This window comes from Asterias rubens, chromosome 11 (genome assembly GCF_902459465.1).
Source record: "Asterias rubens chromosome 11, eAstRub1.3, whole genome shotgun sequence".
Classification (NCBI taxonomy): Eukaryota; Metazoa; Echinodermata; class Asteroidea; order Forcipulatida; family Asteriidae; genus Asterias; species Asterias rubens.
Window position 1 is genome coordinate 8,576,415 of NC_047072.1, and position 21,148 is coordinate 8,597,562.

The following is a 21,148-nucleotide window of genomic DNA, read 5'->3' on the forward strand; positions in this document are numbered from 1 at the left end:
ATAATTAATTCCCTTTCCTAATAATCCCAGATTGTTTGTTTTCTCTGTTGAAAATCGGCCTTTGTAAGCACAATACAAAATATAACGATGATTGAAAATCAAAGCAATTCAGGATTTTGACCAAACACACAGAATACGATTTTCTTTTTCTCTCATGGTCAACAATCAATTTTGAAATCTCTGGATTGTCACAAAATTTCTGAACATGTCAAGTGGGTGTTTGGGACTTCTAAAACTATCTAGCAATGCATCATTTAAAGTGTAACAAAAATGACTAATTTTCTGTGAAATTTTGCTTCCAATTTCTTAAACCTTTGAGGAACAATTCACGAGAAAAGAGCAGAGGAACCTTGTATCTGAATATGAAGTAGTAATTACAACTGTGAAGAAATGAGCTCAACAAAATTGATTCTAACAAATTATCTCAAACTAACTATACATGAACAGTGCTTCGTAACTTTCCAATTCCTTACTTTTTTTTTGGTATTTACAACTTACAACATCCAAACACCCCAATTTCCAAAATATCACCACTAAAAAAGAATTAATGTACATTTTATTTAAATAGTTAAACTTCAAATGTATGAAGCAATTTGACTGAACTCAATTCTCCAGTAAATCACTGTTGGTAAAACAAAACAAAGAAACCCCACTGAAAGATACAAGTCACATCAGCTTCACATTTCAAATATTCACTTACAGTAGATGCACAAAATTAATTGCATATCAATCCATCTCAAAAACAAAATCACATTGGGTTGTTTATCACTATCGTATTTAAATTCATTCTTTTGCTGCAGTTAAATTTTCAGCTTAGCAAGGTCTTTGAAATTGTCCCTCAGCTGTGACTCGAACCTTGCACCACCATACCTAACAGTTATCCCGTTGGTTAATACTACACAAGTTCCACTTTAACAGCATTGTACATATCAAGACACCTTCTATATTTATATAAAAAATTGCCTCTGACCATTTTAATGCATTCACAGGTACCTGCATATTTCAATGTTTCGGGACTAATTGACTTTATAACAGTAGAAGCAGCTCCAGAGAGAAATGGCGATTTCAGTCTAGTCTCTGAAATCCCCGCCAGTAATTTAGATGAACATTGTACATGTAATACACAGAATCCAAACCTAACATCTGAAGCCTATGCCATTTCAAAAACCCAACGCTAATTGCATTCTCTGTATTTTGAAACACCCTTTAAAGCCAGTGGACACTATTGGTAAATGTCAAAGACAAGTCTTCTCACTTGCTGTATCTCAACATATGCATAAAATAACAAACCTGAAAATTTGAGCTTGATTGGTCGTCGGAGTTGCAAGATAACTATGAGAGAAGAAAACACCCTTGTCACACAAAGTTGTGTGCTTTTAGATGCTTGATTTCGAGACCTCAAATTCTAAACTTGAGGTCTCGAAATCAAATTCATGGAAAATTACTTCTTTCTCGAAAACTACTCCACTTCAGAGGGAGCCCTTTCTCACAATGTTTTATACTATCAACCTCTCCCCAATACTCATAACCAAGTAAGGTTTTATGCCAATAATTATTTTGAGTAATTACCAATAGTGTCCACTGCCTTTAATTATTAAGTAGCATTTTTGCACGATTAATCAAGCATGACTGAAATCAGAGAACAACTTAAAAGTTAAAGGTATTCTTTTAGATTACTCTTTTAGTTTTTCCAAAATGTGTCAGAAACTTTGGCCACCTATAGTCAAACGTTTTTCTGTAACCGGAGTTTTTAAAATGCTTAACCCTCCCGGTGTAACATTTTCAAGCAAGGTGACCATCCGTATGAAACCATTCAACTGTATATGATTGAAAACATGAGCACAAAACTGCACAGAGCTATGCTTCATATTGCAGGCTGGCACAGTTTATATTATATCATTCAAAAACAGTAGATGACATTGAATGGTAACACAGTAGGAGGGTTAAAATAACATTTAGGTACTTTTGATAGATCCAGGATTAAATGGCACAGGGCCAGACATACCACCATATAGAGTTGAGCATCTTCTGTAAACCGTTACCAATTTTAGTGCATTTGGGTCCAAGTTTAACTTGGGTCAATTTTAGTGCAGCTTCATACAGAGTTTGTACCACAACAAAACTGCACCGAGTGTTACAAAATGTAACCTTTGGTTTGCCAAAATATTACTGCGTTTCTGGAACGGAGATCTATACTTTGATGTCAGCCAAATTTGCGTGTGAAACCAGACATCCTGAGTATGGAATTGCTTCTTCTGTTGTAGGCTGCGTAAGTCTTGCCCGTATTCAAACAATTCGGAACCGTGTCGTTTCCAACACTCATTGAATATGTGCAATACTTACACAGTCTTTTGTCCCAATTACATTTTGAAGAAAATGAAATCAAAATAAAACTTGACAAATAACAAAAACAGAATTTACTAAAAATAGTTTGTACATCTTAAAAGAATATCTTTTGAATAATTAAGTACAGCACTTGATAAAAGGCAACAAACCGAAGTCAACCATAGTGTGAAAATTTAGGGTAAGAAATGGAAAGCAATTTTGCTGAACTTCAGTTGTTCATGATCTGCAGAAGGGAAAAACCATGCAATATGTCTGAAAGGTTTCTAAAAAACATGGCTAGTTTGTTGGTTTCCTTTTAAGATTCTATTCAACAGTCTCTACAGCCTGTTCGGGAATATCTGTTGGTGTCTCGGCTTCATTTGCAATCAGTTCACAGTCATTACCACCACTTGCAGCTGCCGTGTCTTCTTTCATCTTGATGTCACTAACAGAATTCGCCATTGGTGGCACTGAATTGGTCTGATTCAAGTTAACTTTGTCATTTGAATCGGTAAGGTCAAAGGTTTTCACACTAGCTGGGCTTGAGGGATTGTCCTGGATAGCCTTCGTTGGAGGCTCAATGTTTGGTTGAGGCTCCTGATTTTCATCAGGCTTCGGGTTTTGATCTGCTGCTGGAACATCATTGTAAAGTCCTCCAGCGGAAGCTGCTTGGGGTTTGTCAACACTGCTTGGCACAAATGCCTCGGCGAGAGGATTTAGTTTCTGCGGAACTGGGACAGTTGCTTGAGCAGCAGGTTCCAGTTCATTATGAGGAGCCACTGATGGTGGACCCTGTGCCAGGGGCGACTTGAGAGGAGGGCCATTCTGAGTGGAAACTTGAGGTGTACTTCCAGATTCTAGCGTTTGTTCCTCGGATGGAATTACAATTGGCTCTGAGGGCTCGTTTGCTTCTACGTTTTTGGGCTGATCAGCAGCAGTTGCTAACTCTGCCTTTTGTTCAGACTTTGGTTGATCCTTCTGTGACGTAGTTTCAGGTTCCTTGTTGTCACTGCTCTGTGGCTTAACACCGTCTGGCTTCACACCGTCACGCGGTTTGTCATCACGACGGTCTCTACGATCCCTCTCTCTATCGCGGTCTCTGTCGCGATCTCTTCTATCACGATCACGATCACGATCTCTGTCCCGATCACGATTCCTATCACGATTATCACGATCGCGATCTCTATCCCGATCTCTGTCACGTCCCCTGCCAAACTCCCTCTCACGGTCCCGGTCTTTTAAGTTTCGATCGATGTCTCGTCCCCGATCCAGATCTTGCCGAAATTTATCTCTGTCTTGGTCTCTGTCACCTGGGCGCTTCCACTCCCTGTCAAAGTTAGGCCGCCGCATTTCCCTCTCATCATGTCTTTGGAAGTTTCTCTCATCAAGGTCTCGACCCCAGTCTGGACCTCCTGGGCCGCCTGGTGGCATTCTCCAATCTTGGTCGCGCATACCAATACCACCTCGTTCTCGATCGTCACGATCTTGCCAGCCTCTTTCTGGCCATTTTCTCTCTCTCATATCAATGTCTCGCTCACTGAATTCCTGGTCGACCTTTCCCATTAATGGTTCCGGAGCAGCTCTGCGTTCAGGTATCAATCGCTCTCGTTCAGGTATTAATCTCTCTCGTTCAGGTATCGGTCTCTCTCGTTCAGGTATCAGTCTCTCTCTCTCAGGGCCAGGTACAGGAGGCCCCCATCTGCTACGTCCGCCACGCTCAGAAGGTGTTTCTGGATTGCGCTCCCCATCAGCCCGTCCTCCTTCAATCTGAGGGCCTCCACGCATGCCCTGCGGAAAAGCATCACGACCTTCTCCTTCTTGCTGTGCAGCTGGATTTGCTCTTGCTGGGTGTAACCGGCTGTTGGGTGGAAGTCCTGATGGTGGCAGCATTGATCCGCGTGGTGGCATACCTCCTGGGGGAGCCATGCTTCCCTGAGGCAGCATGCCACCAGGAGGCGGCATACCACCACCAGGTGGTGGCATACCACCAGGAGGAAGCATACCTCCTGGTCTTGGCATCCCTCCTGCTGTTTGAATTCCTTGGGGTGGCATCATTCCCCGCACAGATCCACCCATCATTCCGGGATGTAGCTGTCTCATACCCATCACCTGAATCTGCGGACCTCCTGGCTGCATCCCCTGGTTTGGAATGCGGATCATCTGGCCTGGCATTGCGAACTGCTGACCTGGCCCTGGTAGTCTCATCCTGAACCCTGGAGCAACTGCTCTTTGAATCAGTGGCTGCCCTTGCATGCCTATGATGGGCCTCATTAAGCGCATTCCTTGTAAATGAAACCTGTTACCCTCTGAAATCAAAAGTTCTTGGGACACCGGTGGACGTAGGCCCATCTTCTCTTGATCCATCTGAGCAGCCAGACTACCTTCACGATGGTTGGCCCCAGAGGGTGGGCCTTCATGGGGTTGACCCTTTTCTTCCCTCATATCAACATCATTCTTTCCAGGTAAGCCTGGTGTAGAGGCCTTCTGCCCAGCAGGTTCTTTAAACTTTCCAAGTATAGACGTGGGAGGCTTTGGTACAACGAATAGACCTTGTGGAGGTCCAATCTCCCCCTTGTCACTGCCTCCAGTACTGGATGGACGACTCTCATCTGACTTAACAGTTTTGCTGTGATCTGGAATGCTGCTTTCTTGCTGAGAGACAATAATTGCTCCTGGTTGTCTTAACATTGACTGCGGCCTCATTCCCATTCGGATTTCTTGATTAAACGCAGGAGGTAGTGCACCATGTTGGCCTGGATGAATACCCATGAGACTTGTTGGCGTGCCCCCTGGAACGACTCCACGTGGCAAGGCAGCTAATGAAAACATGCCTGGTCGAGGCACTCCTGTGTGACCTGCCAGCACAGCCTGGTGCTGCATTGCCATCAGCTGCGCCTGGATGTCCATCCCTTTGGAACCGATTGGATCACCGCCGAGCCCCGGGATCTTGAAATCTGTTTTCTCAAAACCAGCAATGGCTGGTTTGCTTGCGACTGGAGGCTGGCTGGCCGAGGTGATGACTTTCATGCTATTGCTCACTTGGAGGCTAGGCTGGCTTGTAGGTGGGGGAACACCTCTTGGTATCATCAAAGATGGTGGGACACCAGACGGGGGTACTGCCCCACCAGCGGGCGAGTTCGCCGAGGTGGGTGGCATTTGGAAACCATGGGGGAATCGAAATCCTGGCGGAGGCATCTGGGGGCTGAATCCCATGAAGGGAGGGAACACCCCGCCCGGCATTACTGGCATGCGGACCATCTCAGGTGCGGCCCCTGGGACATGGGCCTGAGGCTGACTTGCTGTCGGAGGTTGAACAGGGCCTGGTATTCTCGTCCCCACCGGCATCGCTTGTAACGTGTTGGGTACAGCATGGCCGACGGTTGGTATTGGCTGTCCCGAGTTGGGTCCAACAAGACTCAGGCCGGGAATGACAGAACCTACAGGTGGAGGTTGCACTTCAGCTGCAGCAGCAGCGACCAGCTGAGAGATTTGTGAGGGATTAGCTTCTTTCTCAGCTTGGGCAGCCTTTTCAGCTTCCTTTGCAGCCAACTCTGAAAGTAAAAAAAAAAGTTGGGCCTAATTAAAAAAAATACACCAATCACCATTTAGATATTACAACAAATTCAACACAGACAATCGAGTTACTTATTAAATGAATGGCACATAAAGAAATGACTTACCTTGTTTCAAATCAGGAGGTAGTGTGTCCTGATCTATGAGGGCTCCTGCAGCAAGCTCTTCAAGGTCCAACTCCGAAGACAGTTTCTCCCAGGGTAGGTATGTCACGCCTTTCTCAACCTCCCAGAATTCTGAGAACTTCTTGTTTTCGGTCATCCCTCGCCCAGGAGCCCATGCAATCTGACAACGAAAAAGTAGGTTGATACAGTCTCAATCTTCATCATGATTCTTAAAGACTTTTTTAAACTAAGCAGGTTTTTTTCCCCCCAGTGTATCTGGGCCAAATAAGCGTCAACTTCAGCTGGTAGACCAAAAACAAGAAAAAAATAGTAGTAGACTGTAGTAGACTGTAGCAGCAATAGTTCTTCGTCTTGGAAAAACAAACACATGAAAAAAAAATAATTAAAAAATCATGCTATGGGCTTTGGAGGAAGTTGCCGAATTGTGTCCAAGCTATTGGTCAACAAGTGTTTCTGCAAACCAATGCTGGTAAACAAACATCTGAATCGATTGCTCTTCAGTGCTCAAACCACGAACACACTTGTCGACACGTACACTGAGCTCTTTTTAAGTGCACTGCACACCCTGTAGGACCAACAATTTTACGTTGATAAAGGACACAAGTGTCACACCGGGACTCGAACCCACAATCTGCTGAACAGAAACATCAGAGCTTGAGTCTGGTGCCCTTATCTGCTCGGTCGCAACACCACAGCCTCGCTACCATGGGCAGCGCGTCGTATCGATACCTCTCGTCACTAACCCCTGGGAGGGATGTACTGGGAAACAACGCTGATTGGCTCAGGAAATTGGTTATGCCTTAGATGTCAAGTGCGTGCGCGCTTACTTTTTAAAGATATTTGCATATTGATCACGCCTGCGTTTTTTATGACACAAACACGTGTTTAAAAACCAAAAACATTTGTTAAGACGAAAGACATACGTGCGCACGTAGAAAAGATTGAGTATGTACGCTCATTCATGGCTCATTCAAATGTGCTAGCATAAAGCACATTTAAATTTGCCAATTCCAGGGGTTATGAACGAGCAAGGCATGCTGGGGAAAAAATGGCGCGGTGAAATCGATCACCCCTGGGAACGAGGTTGGCAACACCATAACATGAATGAGATGGCTTACCTTGGCAGTACTTCCAAACATCTTTGCCCTCTTGAGCTTTTCCAATGCTTTGTAAGCGTCCAATCTGTTCTCCATGCACACGTAGGCACATCCTCTTGGTGGCACCAACTGTATAGGAACAAATAAGTCTTCATCATTATTTCTACATCCAACAGTTTTTGTGATTAATTTATTTCACTGATGCTTAACACTGAATTGTATTCCTTTTTCACATAAATATCATTTTAACTCAATCTCTCATATGTCCTATTTACTGCTGAATCGTCACCTAGTACAAATATTCCTTACTACTAAATATTATAGGCCTAACTCTTATTTCAACATTGTCAGAATGTTAACAAATCTGATAGGTATGTTTCTTTGGCTCAGTTCTCTGAGGTCATCAACATTGATGCCATTTGGCATTTTACATCTCTGCAACTGAATGTTTCTTTTTGTTGACAATTACTTTGACGCCACTCTTGATAAATAAGCTCCATTTACAAGCAGCTAAAAAAAACCAACCCAAAACCCCCAATTTTATTAGACCGACGCAAAATGCACTAAAGACTTTATAAATAGTCCTGAGAAGACAATTTGAAACCAATAATTTAGCAGTCTGCATCTACAGTAAAATTTGAAAATTGCACATGAAACGACCTCAAGAATACAGAATGAACCAAAATGCAAAATGATGGCAAAGAACATGAATGTATTCACTATCACAAATACAGCAAGCACTAAATGTTGGTTTATACAATACAGGGAATAAGAAACATTAACAATGAAATCAAGGTGACAAACAATGCTGGTTAGAGATCACAGTATTAAATGCATTTGATTAAAAAGCGCAGCAGTGTCATCCCCTGCAAAAAAAAAGGAAAAAAAGAAATGCACTGTGGAAGTGAGATGACACTGCCCCCATCAACAAAATATCATGCTTACAAATTTGGCAAGGTAATATAAATATAAGTACAACCATGAGAAAAAAAAAAGGAAATGAGATTTAAAGTAGTACTCATTACAGAAATAATCCTCTGCAGGCCTGGAGTTTCATCTTTGAGAGGGCAAGGCTATTTTAATCTTGCAAACGGCACTTCCAGTGGAAAATGTTATTGCATGACTATTACTAACCCACAGCCATTGCAAAGTTTGGCAGTTTCCTCATAGAGGTTTCTGGAATGAACGCTTACCCTTACCCCTGCCCTTACCCTTACCCTTGCCCCTTACCAGAAAAAAACTGCTGTGCCCCTCCAAGAGTGATGTTCAAGGCCTGTAAGGTCTATGCCAAACTTTTGAGGGGGCACTAAGGCCAAGACCAGGACAACAGAGGCAATGTCTTAGCTGTGTAATTCCAGGCCTGCATCTGAATTCAGATATTGTTAGTGTCTAAAGTTTTTGTCACAACAAGACAAAACATTGATAATATTATTATTAATAATAAATATTTTAATAATAAAACCACATCTATGGTGCGCATTTTACTATAAAATGTTAAAAAGCGCATTACAAAAATTTACAACATCATAAAAAATCAGCTCAATCGAGGGAAAAACAGCAAAGAGTAAAAACAACAATGTTACACATACAAGACAAAATTAGCCGAAAGCTTGTTTAAAAAGAAAATAATTTTGATGAATCCAATACGTACATCAACACTTGAGATGGGACCGAAGTCCTCCAAGTAGGATCTTAAGTCATGTTCAGCTCCAAACTTGGGCAGTCTGCCGACCCACAACGTCTTGGTACATACTGTCAACAAACAACAAAAAACAACAAAACAAAAATTATCAATAATCCATTTGAATAAAATGTCTTTCTGAACATGTCTAAAATTCCTACACAAATAAAAGTCATTCCTTGGTTGCAATCATGACATGCACACAAGTTGTTCGTAGGAGACGGGCAAGGGTGTGCATAACAAGATTGAGATTGAACTGATTAACAATCACAAATTTGCAAGGAACTTACAATTTAGATGGACACGACTGGAAACTTCCCTTGAAAATTAAGGCTTAAAAAGCATACGGTTTTGAAAATTAGTAACAAAAACAATTTTCATCTTGGGATTCAAAAACCACATGTTTAAAAACAATACAAATAATTCTTTTCTCTTGACTCCAATAACCAATTGAGCTTGATCTTTCACATTTTTTTTGTGTTTTTTTTCTTCGAGCTGCCAATATTTGCATCTTGCAGTCAGGCAGATTTCATACAACAATCAGAAAATGTGTTCTTCAGAACATGGATAGACTGGTTTATCTTTAAAGGCAGTGGACACTATTGGTAATTACTGTTGATGGTATAAAACATTGTGAGAAACGGCTCCCTCTGAAGTAACATAGTTTTCAAGAAAGAAGTAATTTTCCACGAATTTGATTTCGAGACCTCAAGTTTAGAATTTGAGATCTCGAAATCAAGCATCTGAAAACCCACAATTTCGTGTTACATAGGTGTGTTTTTCTTGCATAGTTATCTCGCTACTTTGATGACAAATTGAGCTCAAATTTTCACAGGTTTGTTACTTTATGCCTATGTTGAGATACACCAAGTGAGAAGACTGGTCATCGACAGTTACCAATAGTGTCCAGTGTCTTTAAGGAACTTTCTGCAGAATCGGGGGGAGTTGGCAGATCTGGTTGTTTCAGGTACATGTTGGGTCACATAAAGGGCAGACAACAACTACCAAAGGTGTCCTTTTGCTTTACCTTCATCCCTCCTATGAGACTTGAGACTTACCACTAAGATGTTTATCCTTGAGTGGGGGAAGTCCCTTCTTCTCTCTTTCCCTCTCCATCTCCCTCTTCTCTCGATCCCGTTTCCGCTCGTCTTCATCTCGTTCCCGCCTCCTCTCGTGTCTGTCTCTGGACCTCGATCGCTTGGAGCGTCTGGAGCGACTCCGGGAGCGCGACCGCTTCTTTCGTTTGGAGCGGGATCGTGATCTTGAGCCGGACCGTGAACGAGAACGAGAGCGGGAGCGTTTCCGCTTTGGTGATCTTGATCGGGACCTGTGGAACATTAAATACAATTGTCAGGATCTTCACAGTCTGGGCATAAATTAATAATTTACTTCAGAAATGCGTACAGGCGAATTATTTTAGCATGTTAACGGATTTACACTACTCTTCTGAAAACATTGCTCTGTGATTTTTACTTCTTTCTAAAAAACACATACATCTTCATTCAAAGCGACTAAGGATTCATGTCTTGGCCCAATAAAATCATCTACAAAAGGTATCAAACCCTTTAATGTTTAAAAGCCAGTATACATTCTGCCTACCAGACTCATGGCTCTGAAACTCTCTGTTCATGTGTAACATCACCAATCTAGAAAACAACAATCAAGACCCATCACTGAACATCTTGTCCTTGGGTTACCATTAGTTACCTGCTCCTGTCCTTGTGTCTGGATCGTTTATGAGATGAAACAATCTCCCCTTCCTCTTGATCTTCGGGGTCGTGGCGCCGCCGCTGCTGCTCGTCAAGAGCTGCTGCTTCGTGCTGCAGCATCTGCATCTGCTGTTCATCGTCGTCCACATCGATTGGCTGTGCTTGGGCTACGGCAGGCTCTGGTGGCGCTTCTGGTTCTGGAGGTCGTTGCTGAATAGAAACATAAGAGTAATGGCTAGTTTAGACTTCTACCACCAAGATCATTAACAGCGAGTGACAACTCACAGGCCTGTAAGCTTCGTTTTTGAAAGGGCAAGGGCACCAAGACATATTCTCCTTAGTAAAGGTTACCCTATGAGGAAGTTTTTACTGAAGCATTTGAAGGGTACTAAGGCAATGACCAGGGCCCAATTTCAATTTTACTGAAGCATTTGAAGGGTACTAAGGCAATGACCAGGGCCCAATTTCATAGCGCTGCTAAGAACACAAATTTATTTAGCATGAAACTTCTCCCTCGATAAAAACAGGAATGCTAACCAAATTTCCACGTGATTTTCAGGGCAAGCAAACAAAAGCTGTATACCAGTGAGAAAGCAACATGCAACAAATGGAAATTTGGTTGGTAATCCTGTTTTTATCAAGAAAGAAAGTTCATGCTAAGCAAATTTTTGTGCTTAGCAGCTCTATGAAATTGGGCCCATGGGGCATGGAGGCAGTCCATTTGTTGCCTCTGTGAAGTATCAGGCCTGAACTCGGTGTTTGAGAACAAGGGGTTGCCCAAGTGGTTTCTGGTACAGGTGCCAACAGGGTTTGATTTCATAAATCAATAAGATTCATCTCGCTAAGATCCTTCTGAAGATGAGATGTCTAATACCACAGTGATTTCTATGGGGACACTTCAGTTTTCTTACCATTACAATTTATTTGCAGTTATGATACATTTTTTTTATTTTTGCGAAATAGAGCCATGGGTCCAATTTCATAGTGCTGCTTAAGCAGTAAATGTTGCTTAACAATTTCCTGCATAGCAGAAATGTGCAGGATACCAATACAAATGACACATGAAATGGTACTTCGGCTATTAATCTAAATCTGGTAAGCATAATGTTAATGTGCTTAGCTAGATTTTGTGCTCTGAAGTAGCTGTATGAAACTGGGGCTCTTACAGACTAAAACAGTAGACTAAAATAGTCACGTTTCACACACTATGAGGAAACATGCAACATAAAAAGTTATTTTCTACCTGCATTAGTTTGGCGTAATTGGCCGGGATGGGCATCCCAGGCTGGTGTCTCAGCTGCTGTCGTAGAAACTCCTGCTGAGTCTGTGCATGCTTGAGTTCCTCAGTCAGTCTGTGCACAGCCTGTACGCTGGACTCTAGACTAGACCCTTTGGCAGTGGTCTGTGGAGCGGCCACGGGGTGAGGCTCCTTGTGGTCTTCATCCTCTTCATCTCCGTAGTCGAAATCCAGCAAGGCCTAGAGAGAAGAAAAACCATCTCAAAATAAACGGTTGAAACTTGCTTTACAATATTTACTTCATAAAAGACCCCTTGCATTTGCCGCCATCTTTGATGAAACGCGCATGCGCGAGAGGCTATCATTGGCCGAGAGTCGTGTGCAGCAAAATTACGTGTGCACTTTACCCATTGTTTTACATCAAAGACGGTGGTCAATAATGTCATGTGCAATCCATCTATTTGTTCTCTTTTTTTAGAGAGTTGGTAGGCGGAGGTTCAAATCCCATTCTAGTAGATTTTTCCCTTTGTTCATCCCAAACTTGAAAAGAGATTTTGTTCACATGGTTGTCATCCGTAAACCAATTGGGTAACTTCTCAGGAACCCCACTACTCACCTTGTTAAAACCAACCGCCTTACTCTCCGCGCCTGGAGCAGCGACTGGAGCTGGCAGTTTGCTTGCCTCGTTGGGCTTGCTGTTAGTGCTGGCCACTTTGCCGGTCAGCGTGGACAGGAAGCCCGTCAGCGTGTGAATCTGGTCAACCAGGCCGCTGTCCAACACCAGCCCCGCATTGCTGGTGCTCGTTGACATATCGGTGGCCTGCTTCTGCTTCTCAAGCTGCTGCTGCAGTAACTGCAACTGCTGCAGCTGCTGTTGTTGCTGCAAAGTGCAAAGAAAACCAACAATTTAATCACAACTTCAGGCCGGTGATCTAAGCATCGGGTTAGTAAACTCTAGCCTAGTGGTGTACTGTTTCTAAGACTTTGAATCTGACAAATATCGTTTAATTCAATTGGGTATGGAAGCTTATTTTACCAATACAAGAAATCAGGTTAATATTTTCTTAGTGCTTGTTCAAATATAACAACTACTATGTTTTAAAGCCAGTGGACACTATTGGTAATTGTCAAAGACTAGCCTTCACAGTTGGTGTATCTCAACATATGCATAAAATAACAAACCTGTGAAAATTTGAGCTCAATCGGTCATCGAACTTGCGAGATAATAATGAAAGAAAAAACACCCTTGTCACACGAAGTTCTGTGCGACTAGATGGTTGATTTCGAGACCTCAAGTTCTAAACTTGAGGTCTTGAAATCAAACTTGTGGAAAATTACTTCTTTCTCGAAAACTATGGCACTTCAGAGGGAGCTGTTTCTCACAAGGTTTTATACCATCAACCTCCCCCATTACTCGTCACCAAGAAAGGTTTTATGCTAATAATTATTTTGAGTAATTACCAACAGTGTCCACTGCCTTTAAACTGTGCATGAAATATTTTCTAATTTTGATTTTGCAAAAAGAATGTCTGGTCCAGTGAAAAAACTTCTCTGCTAGAAGTCCTGTGTTCCTTGCATATTTTCTCTTAAAGTGTCAAGCACTGAAAATGTCCGCAAGCTATTTAGGATTAAAACAACAAGGTGTATACTTACAAGTTGTTGCTGTTGTGTTTGTTGTAAGATCTGCTGCACAGCACTCAGGGTCTCGTCCTTGCCTTCGCCCTTACCGGCCGTCGCTGGATCAGCTTGAGACAACCACGCCTTGACGTCGGCCGGTTTATCCTGCTTGGCAATACTGGGAGCTACGGTCGTCACCTCCACTGCTGCTGCTGCTAACAATCATTTATAACACAAACAAACAGATAATGAGGTTTTTGTGAATCGTCATCAACTGGCGTTGACCTGCACCCTTCCTCAATTAAACAATGAAACAAAAATCCCAGCATTAACAATAACATACCTTACATAATTTGTTTTTAATCAGAATAAGAGCCTCTTTATGCTATGATAAACTTACATCAAACATTAAAAAAGTATCAAATCCGGTTGTTTGTGTATTTTCCCAAACCCCAGTTAATGATATTGATTGGTCAAACAGTAGGAGGGTTGACTGTGTACTGTAAATATATTCATCACATTGTATAAAATGTAGGCTGGCATCTTTAACCTACATTTCAAAACCACAGTGAATGAAATTGGATGGTCAAACAGTACATGTAGGAGGGTTGACTGTGTAATGTGTAGATGCATTTAGAGGAACATGTTGCCCTGAATTGGACAAGTTGCTCTATAAAAAGCGTTTGCAACCGATTTTTATAAAACGCATATGGTTGGAAAGATGTTTTAAAAGTAGAATACAATGATCCACACACATTTGCCTCTAAGTTGCATGGTTTTCCTTTTACTGTGCTAACTAACACGGTCGGTCATTTATGGGAGTCAAAAATTTGACTCCCATAAATGGCCGACCGTGTTAGTCGACGAGGTAAAAGGAAAAACGTGCAATTTCGAGGCATGTTTGTGTGGACCATTGTATTCTACTTTTACAATATCTTTCTAATCATATGCATTTTATAACAAACGGTTACAAACGCTTTTCAAAGACCAACTGGACCGATCCACGGCAACGTGTTCCTTTAACCACATTATTATAAATTGTAGGCAGGCATCTTTGGTCTATTTTCTAAAACCACGGTGAACTGAATGTTCAGAAATGAGGGCAAACAACTGATCATATCTCATTCTTTCTCCTCTACTGAAATAAAAACGCACTGGAAATAAGAATAACTGAGTTCTTACCAGCTTTCTCTGGGTTTGCCATGTCCATAAGAGGTTGGATGATATCGGCCGTAAAGACCGCATTCTTTTGCCAAAGGTTGAGGACGCGGACGATCTTGGCGCGCTCATCTGGCGGGCACTTGAAGAGAAACTGAAACGTGCCGACGACATTCTTGGCAAATCTTGGCGCAAAAACATCCTTCTCGGCACCAAACTTTTGGAAAAGGAAACATGGAGGTTTTTTAACCAAATGTATCTTTTACAATGTCAGTGTGTGCAAAATTCTACTGTATGTTTTGTTTTTATAGAAAAAAGGGCACCAAGGTGTTTTCTCCTTTGTAAAGGGTACCTCTTTGAGGGAACTGTACATTTTTTTTTGCAACAACTAGGGGCGTGCAGTCAATTGCCTCTGTTGCTTCTGTGAAGCATCAGGCTGCTACTGCAGGCACACTTCAGAAAATAAGATGATCATGTTCTACAAAAGAATGTATTGCATCTGGCAGCAGAATGGCTTCTGAAATGCAGGCACACTTCAGAAAGTAAACATTCCTGGAAAAAACTACTTCCATAACTAATGCATGACAAATATCAACAAATGGAAAATATTATGAATAATACACTAATCTTACCTGATGGCGTGACTGACGGACGATAGAATCGATGACGTACAAGCCTGGTACTTTGTACTCCGGCCGGCACTGCAGCGAGAAACAAAGAACGACATTCAATGTGACTAGAATTGTTCAAGCAGTAAAAACCAAAATGAGTATTCTTTATCTCGATGCAAATTCATGACTTTGTATTTATTTTCATGTTTTTTTCTTCTTCTCCAATTGTCGGTTGTATAAAAAACAAGACATCGAAAGACATTAGAGTGAAGGCCATTAAATTACGAGAGCTGCAAAACAAAATATACAGTAGGGCATGATGATTTGGTAAGTCTCTTTTAACAAGTCACCAGCCTTATTAAGCAAGATATCTAAATATTAAAAAAAATTGCCTATGGATGATAATTGTAAGATAGAGCAAATATTTGTCAAAAGTCGTTTCTTTCACTTAGATTTTCGTCCGATGCCACAGATTTATATAACTCTAATCTAAGGTCAATCCTGACCAGAGCGTCTTCTGTTCCTTGTTAAGTCGGATGTTCGCACTATGGATTGTGTATAATGGATGCGAGGCAGCATGTGTGATGAAAAAAATTGTTGCGCAGAATCGATCTCCGCTGCACTATCGTTAACGTTTGAATCCATGATATGACAGCTGAATATAATGTTTCACTAGATAAACATCGGCCAAAAACAAATAATATTGTGTCAATAATAAAATATTGAGCTTGTGTTTAAAAAAAAGGACTCGACGGCCAACAGTGATAAAGGGCACGGCTGTTTTGGCCGCGAAAGAATATTTTTTTCAGGGGCACAGCGGCCTACCTTCTGTATGAACTTCTCCACACTCTGCACAACGTGTTTGTAGAACTTGATGGCTTTGATAGCAAGCTTGGTGATCTGAGTCATCTTAGCCCGGGATATGGGCGGCTTGCCCTCATACAGGCTGGACAACTGTGAATAAAACAAATAATAAAACAGATCAAAATCACATCTTGCCAAAAAGTAACCTTACATTAAAAAAATTACTTGATGTTTGAACTAAGCTGGGTTCTAGTACCACACAATAAATCCTTCTTTGATATTGAAAATCAGGAGCAGAGGCTGTCACTGACCGTCAAAAAAGGTTAAGATTTCAGGGGCCATAGCAAATGTCATTCAGGCAGAATTTTTTTGGTTTTCCTTTCTTTTCAACACTGTTAACACTTTTCAACAATAGTTCAAAATGCCTGTCTGTTCCTCTGCTGTACATAATTATTGTTAACATTCTGTCGGACTCTATTCTGACGGACTCTATTCTGTCAGACTCTATTCTGTGGGACTCCATTCTGACAGACTCCATTCTGTCAGACTCTATTCTGTCGGACTCTATTCTGTCGGACTCCATTCTGACAGACTCCATTCTGATAGACTCTATTCTGTCGGGACTCTATTCTGACGGACTCTTTTCTGTCGGACTCCATTCTGTCCGCATTTTTTGAAAAGGTGACAGTGGAAATGAACATTTAATATTTTTGCAGAGAAAAACAAAAATTATCAAACATTGTTTTACAAATTATTTCTGTGGCCGGCCTTCATTATTTTCTTTCATGTGGACATGGGGGTCGCACTAAATACCGACAACTCACGACAACATTTTTTAAATGCACTTTAACAGAACATTTGAACATAAGTCAACCGTTAAATATATACACAAGAGTCATATGCATCTAAAAAAACACTTTCAAACTGTTGAAAAAATGAATTTTTAATTGTATAAAAAGTGTTTTTTTACCCCAAATTTAGTAACAAACGGAAATATCCACCATGTTGTCATTCGACGTACATGGACGATTCCAATACACCGCAGGGGTGATACAAATGCAAGATGATTATTCACCATTTTTTGTGCCTCCAAATCTCCCCTAGTTACTTCAAATTCCAGAGTGGCGGCTTAGTTACGAGAAAAAAACCCAGCAGCAAATACCAAAAGAAAAAAATACAACTCAGCCCTTTGAAATTACCCATGTGGTGTAATAGAATCGTCCAGGTACATCGAAAGACAACACGGCAAATTATTCCCATTCGTTACTTAATTCGGGGTAAATAAACACCTTTTCTTTTACAATTAAAAAAATAGAATTTTTCAAACAGTTTGAAAGTGATTAAGATGCATGACTCAAGACCTTCGTTTTTGAGGAGCGCGATCGCGCTCGCACTCCTACTGCGCTCCTGGGGCTGTTTTCAGGTGCCGATCGACAGCGCTCCGCCGCGATCATTACGGTGTATTTTATTTACAACACAAAAGCAGATTACACACCAGTCACTTTGCGTGCGACAATAAATAAAAGAAACATTGATTGCTAGAGGTCGCTTTGGAACGATGCACTAGCGTGATATTAAATGCCATCTATTGGTAAAAGCTCCACGAACAAGTCACGTGGGAGTTTTAGCGCATTTCCAGGCGGCGCAAATGCGAGGGCGAAGCGCATACCATCGCCGTACAGAGCTCAATCAACATCTGTTGTGCAATCTCGAGATTGAGCAGCGCAATTAACAGATTGCTAGCTTTACGAACTCGCAGCTGGGTACATTACTACACATACGTATGTACGTACGTACACACACACGCTGCTGTATACGTCGTCCGTGCAATACTACTAGAACTACTATCAACCATGGATCAACGACGTATTTTCTCGTAAGGAAATGTGTATTTTCTAATGCTTTATATCAAATGTGAAAACACTTTAGAAAAAAGGAAACATTAAACATAAAACCTTAAAATCGTGCGGTATTTTGTCACACAGGAGTGGGATCCGGTCCTACTAAAAGCAGACAACTTGCCAACAACGCCGACAACAAGTCCAGAGCGCCGACAACTCACCGCCAACAAGTTTTAATTACCTCAAAAATGGCCAATAAACCATAGATGTATTAGAACTATATGTGTTCTGTAATATAAACATAAAGTTAATGGAAAAACTTCACAAAAAGTGTGAATTTTTAACCAGAAAAAAACTTCACTTGCACGAAAAGCGGTCGGACGCCATCTTGGCTTAAAAACCGTGTTTGGACCAGACCATTATGATACGGGTAGATTTAGCACTTGTCAACAACAGAGGGCGGGCTTCATGTGAAGACCTTGGAGACCTTTTCGCAAATATCGGGGCGCGCGCGTAAAGCTTGGAATTAGGTGCATTGTGGTCTAGCTGGTATCCAAATTTGATCCATACATATCCCACAATGCACCTCATTCAACAGTCTGCGCTTGCGCATTGGTATTTGCAATAAGGTCTACTGCAGTGTGCACAGTGCATGACGCCCGCCCTCTATTGCTAGTCCGAACACGATTTTTATGCCAAGATGGCGTCCGACTGTTTTCCGTGAACGTTCAGTTTTTTTTCTGGTTAAAAATTCACACTTTTCGTGAAGTTTTTACATTAAATTTATGTTTATATTACAGAACACATATAGTTCTAATACATCTAGGGTATATTGGCAATTTTTGAGGTAATTAAAACTTGTTGGCGGCGAGTTGTCGGCGCTCTGGACTTGTTGTCGGCGAGTTGTCGGCTTTTAGTAGGACCCGTGGGATCGGGTTGTTTTATTTTATTTTGTCTGTAAATTTTATTGGTGTACGTCCGAGTGCGATCCGACCTGACCAATTAGTAATCATAAACTGAGTATGCTATCAAACAAATTGAGCTCCTGGACAATCTAAGAAGAGTGATTTTTTAGTGTTAGGAGCTCAAATTGATCTCCTGAGTATTCTCAGGAGAGCGATTAAAAGAGCTCCTTCTATTTCTATAAACGAAGGTCTGTGACTCTTGTGCATACTTTTACCGGGTGGCTTGTGTTCAAATGTTCTGTTAAAGTGCATTTAAAAATTGTATGTAGTCGTGAGTTGTTGTGGGGTCGTGAGTAGTGCGATCGGGACATGGTGGACATCAACAATTATTATATTTCATGGTAATTGTTTACAATAGGTTTTTGTATCCAACAAAAAAATGTGAACAATATCTACAGTCTACACCACAGAGAGAAATTATTACATGATGATGAAAATAACGATCAGTTTATATATTAAATTGTGAATTCACGTGAACAAAACTCCAATCAAGTAACACAATCACTAATCAGGTAAACATTTAGTAAAAATAACCAACTGTTTATAAAAACTTGTTTTGAGAATCCTGGAAAGATTTTCAGAAAAAAAATGTTTGCATCCTGCCACGACTTTTTCATTCGTTGTGAAATAAAATCGTTTCTAATTTTCTCAACAAATGAGATACTCCTTTTGATGGTAAAAAAAAGATAAAAAGTGAAATTTTCACCGAAATAACAAAAACAAAAGGAATATCCCATCCTCATTTTTAATTAATTTTTATGATTTTTACTTTTGTTTTCCCGGCTCAATTTTAGTCAATTTTATTTATTTCATAACGAACAAATCCCCACCCTGCTGGTGTTCTAAACTCGCTGCTAGTGCCAGAGTAACCTTCCTTGATCACCTGGCTGCAACGCCCGCACGACCGGCCCCCGCCCCATCCCTTTTTCCGGGCCCCAGCCGCTCTGCTGCCACCGCCGCTTCGTTCTTCAGCACATGACGTTATTTTATTCATTCATAAATGACCGTGAGCTCAGCTCAGCAACAACTTCAATTATCAAAATTTCAACCCCCCAAAATCTTACCTCATTGTTGAATGTCCGTACCGCATCCATGGTGATTTTAGATGATGTCCAACTTAGTTCCAACGAATTATTCCCTTCATTTCGGGTCGAATTGTTCGTCAAATAGAAATTTACACGGTCGCTCACGTTTGTTTTACACGCGAAACAGTAATGGCGTGCGAGCAATATCCCATAATTTTCCTACGTGGTTCCATAAGAACGTTTTTCATTGGCTACTTTTCTAGACTTGCAAGCTTTTCAGCCAATTGGTGACCCCATATCTCACGCACCCCGATAGCCCAGATAGTCAGACACCAGTAAGCTAATACGATACATTATAGCTGTACGGCTTAAGGTACCAGACCAATAGTTTCTTAACCTTTTAGGAAGGGGCGGCAACAAATGAGTTTACTTGGGGGGGGGTAAGTATTGTTTTTGAAGAGGCAGTGGCCGGGGAAATTACTTGAACATTCGACACTTACTTAACGGTAAAAACTGCACTTTTTGTCCATTCCATCTTAATATGGACTAGGTAGGATATTGTGTTAAGTTCCTCGTATGCTACTAGTACACATGTATCTCAGAGGGCACTGAAGACTAAGAGGTGTTAACTCAGAGATTTGAAAAAAACCCACATTTTGTCATAAAAATAATCACTTGGTTTAATTATTAAGAATAATCCGTCTACAATTGCCGATCTGAAGTGCATTATTTTAACAACACTTAAAGACAGTGGACACTATATTGGTAATTGTCAAAGACCAGTCTTCTCACTTGGCGTATCTCAACATATGCATGAAATAACAAACCTGTGAAAATTTTAACTCAATTGGTCGTCGAAGTTGCGAGATAATAATGAAAGAAAAAACACCCTTTGTCACACGAAGTGGTGTGCGTTTAGATGGTTGATTTCGAGACCTCAAGTTCTAAACTTGAGGTCTCGAAATAAAATTCGTGGAAAACTACATCTTTCTCAAAAACTACGTCTCTTCAAAGTAGGGAGCCGTTTCCCACAATGTTTTATACTATCAACCTCTCCCCATTACTCGTTACCAAATGGGGTTTTATGCTGATAATTATTTTGAGTAATTACCAATAGTGTACACTGCCTTTAAGGTTTCATTCCAAAGGAAGATTTTATGAAGCAGCTCTATGAAATTTTGCCATGCTTTCATGGTTATGACGACACAGTCCATTTAAATAAGAAACCACTAAATCATTTAGAAACAACCTGTACAGAACCCACTTTATGGCAGAACACAATGTTGTTCATTTGTTGTATAGCTTTATCCTCAAACCAAAAGAAAAAGACATATTTCGGATGTTTTTACATTAAAGGCAGTGGACACTATTGGTAATTAC

General features: G+C 41.1%; 1 protein-coding gene across 2 annotated transcripts; it reads right to left on the bottom strand.

Moving 5' to 3' along the window:
* Window positions 1-1,519: 1,519 nt before the first annotated feature.
* Window positions 1,520-19,957, bottom strand: LOC117296795 (SR-related and CTD-associated factor 4-like). 2 transcript variants are annotated; one of them, XM_033779854.1, is made up of 13 exons: window positions 19,808-19,957; window positions 15,959-16,087; window positions 15,155-15,223; window positions 14,547-14,739; window positions 13,401-13,576; window positions 12,364-12,627; window positions 11,754-11,987; window positions 10,509-10,720; window positions 9,860-10,128; window positions 8,772-8,872; window positions 7,142-7,249; window positions 6,006-6,183; window positions 1,520-5,876 (listed from the first exon to the last, which is right to left on the bottom strand). In XM_033779854.1, exons 1-13 carry the CDS (start codon window positions 19,835-19,837, stop codon window positions 2,650-2,652), a joined length of 5,190 nt encoding a protein of 1,729 aa, XP_033635745.1. In that variant the 5' UTR covers window positions 19,838-19,957; the 3' UTR covers window positions 1,520-2,649. The 2 variants fall into 2 exon arrangements, with proteins under 2 accessions (XP_033635745.1, XP_033635744.1); XM_033779853.1 differs by having other exon boundaries at window positions 13,401-13,579.
* Window positions 19,958-21,148: the final 1,191 nt, after the last annotated feature.

Coding starts and splice junctions, on each gene's coding strand:
- LOC117296795 (XM_033779853.1), bottom strand. CDS start 19,837: ATGGATGCGGTACGGACATTCAACAATGAG. Junction 15,224..15,958: donor TGGAGAAGTTCATACAGAAG/GTAGGCCGCTGT, acceptor TTCTCGCTGCAG/TGCCGGCCGGAGTACAAAGT. Junction 5,877..6,005: donor ACCTCCTGATTTGAAACAAG/GTAAGTCATTTC, acceptor TTTTACTTTCAG/AGTTGGCTGCAAAGGAAGCT.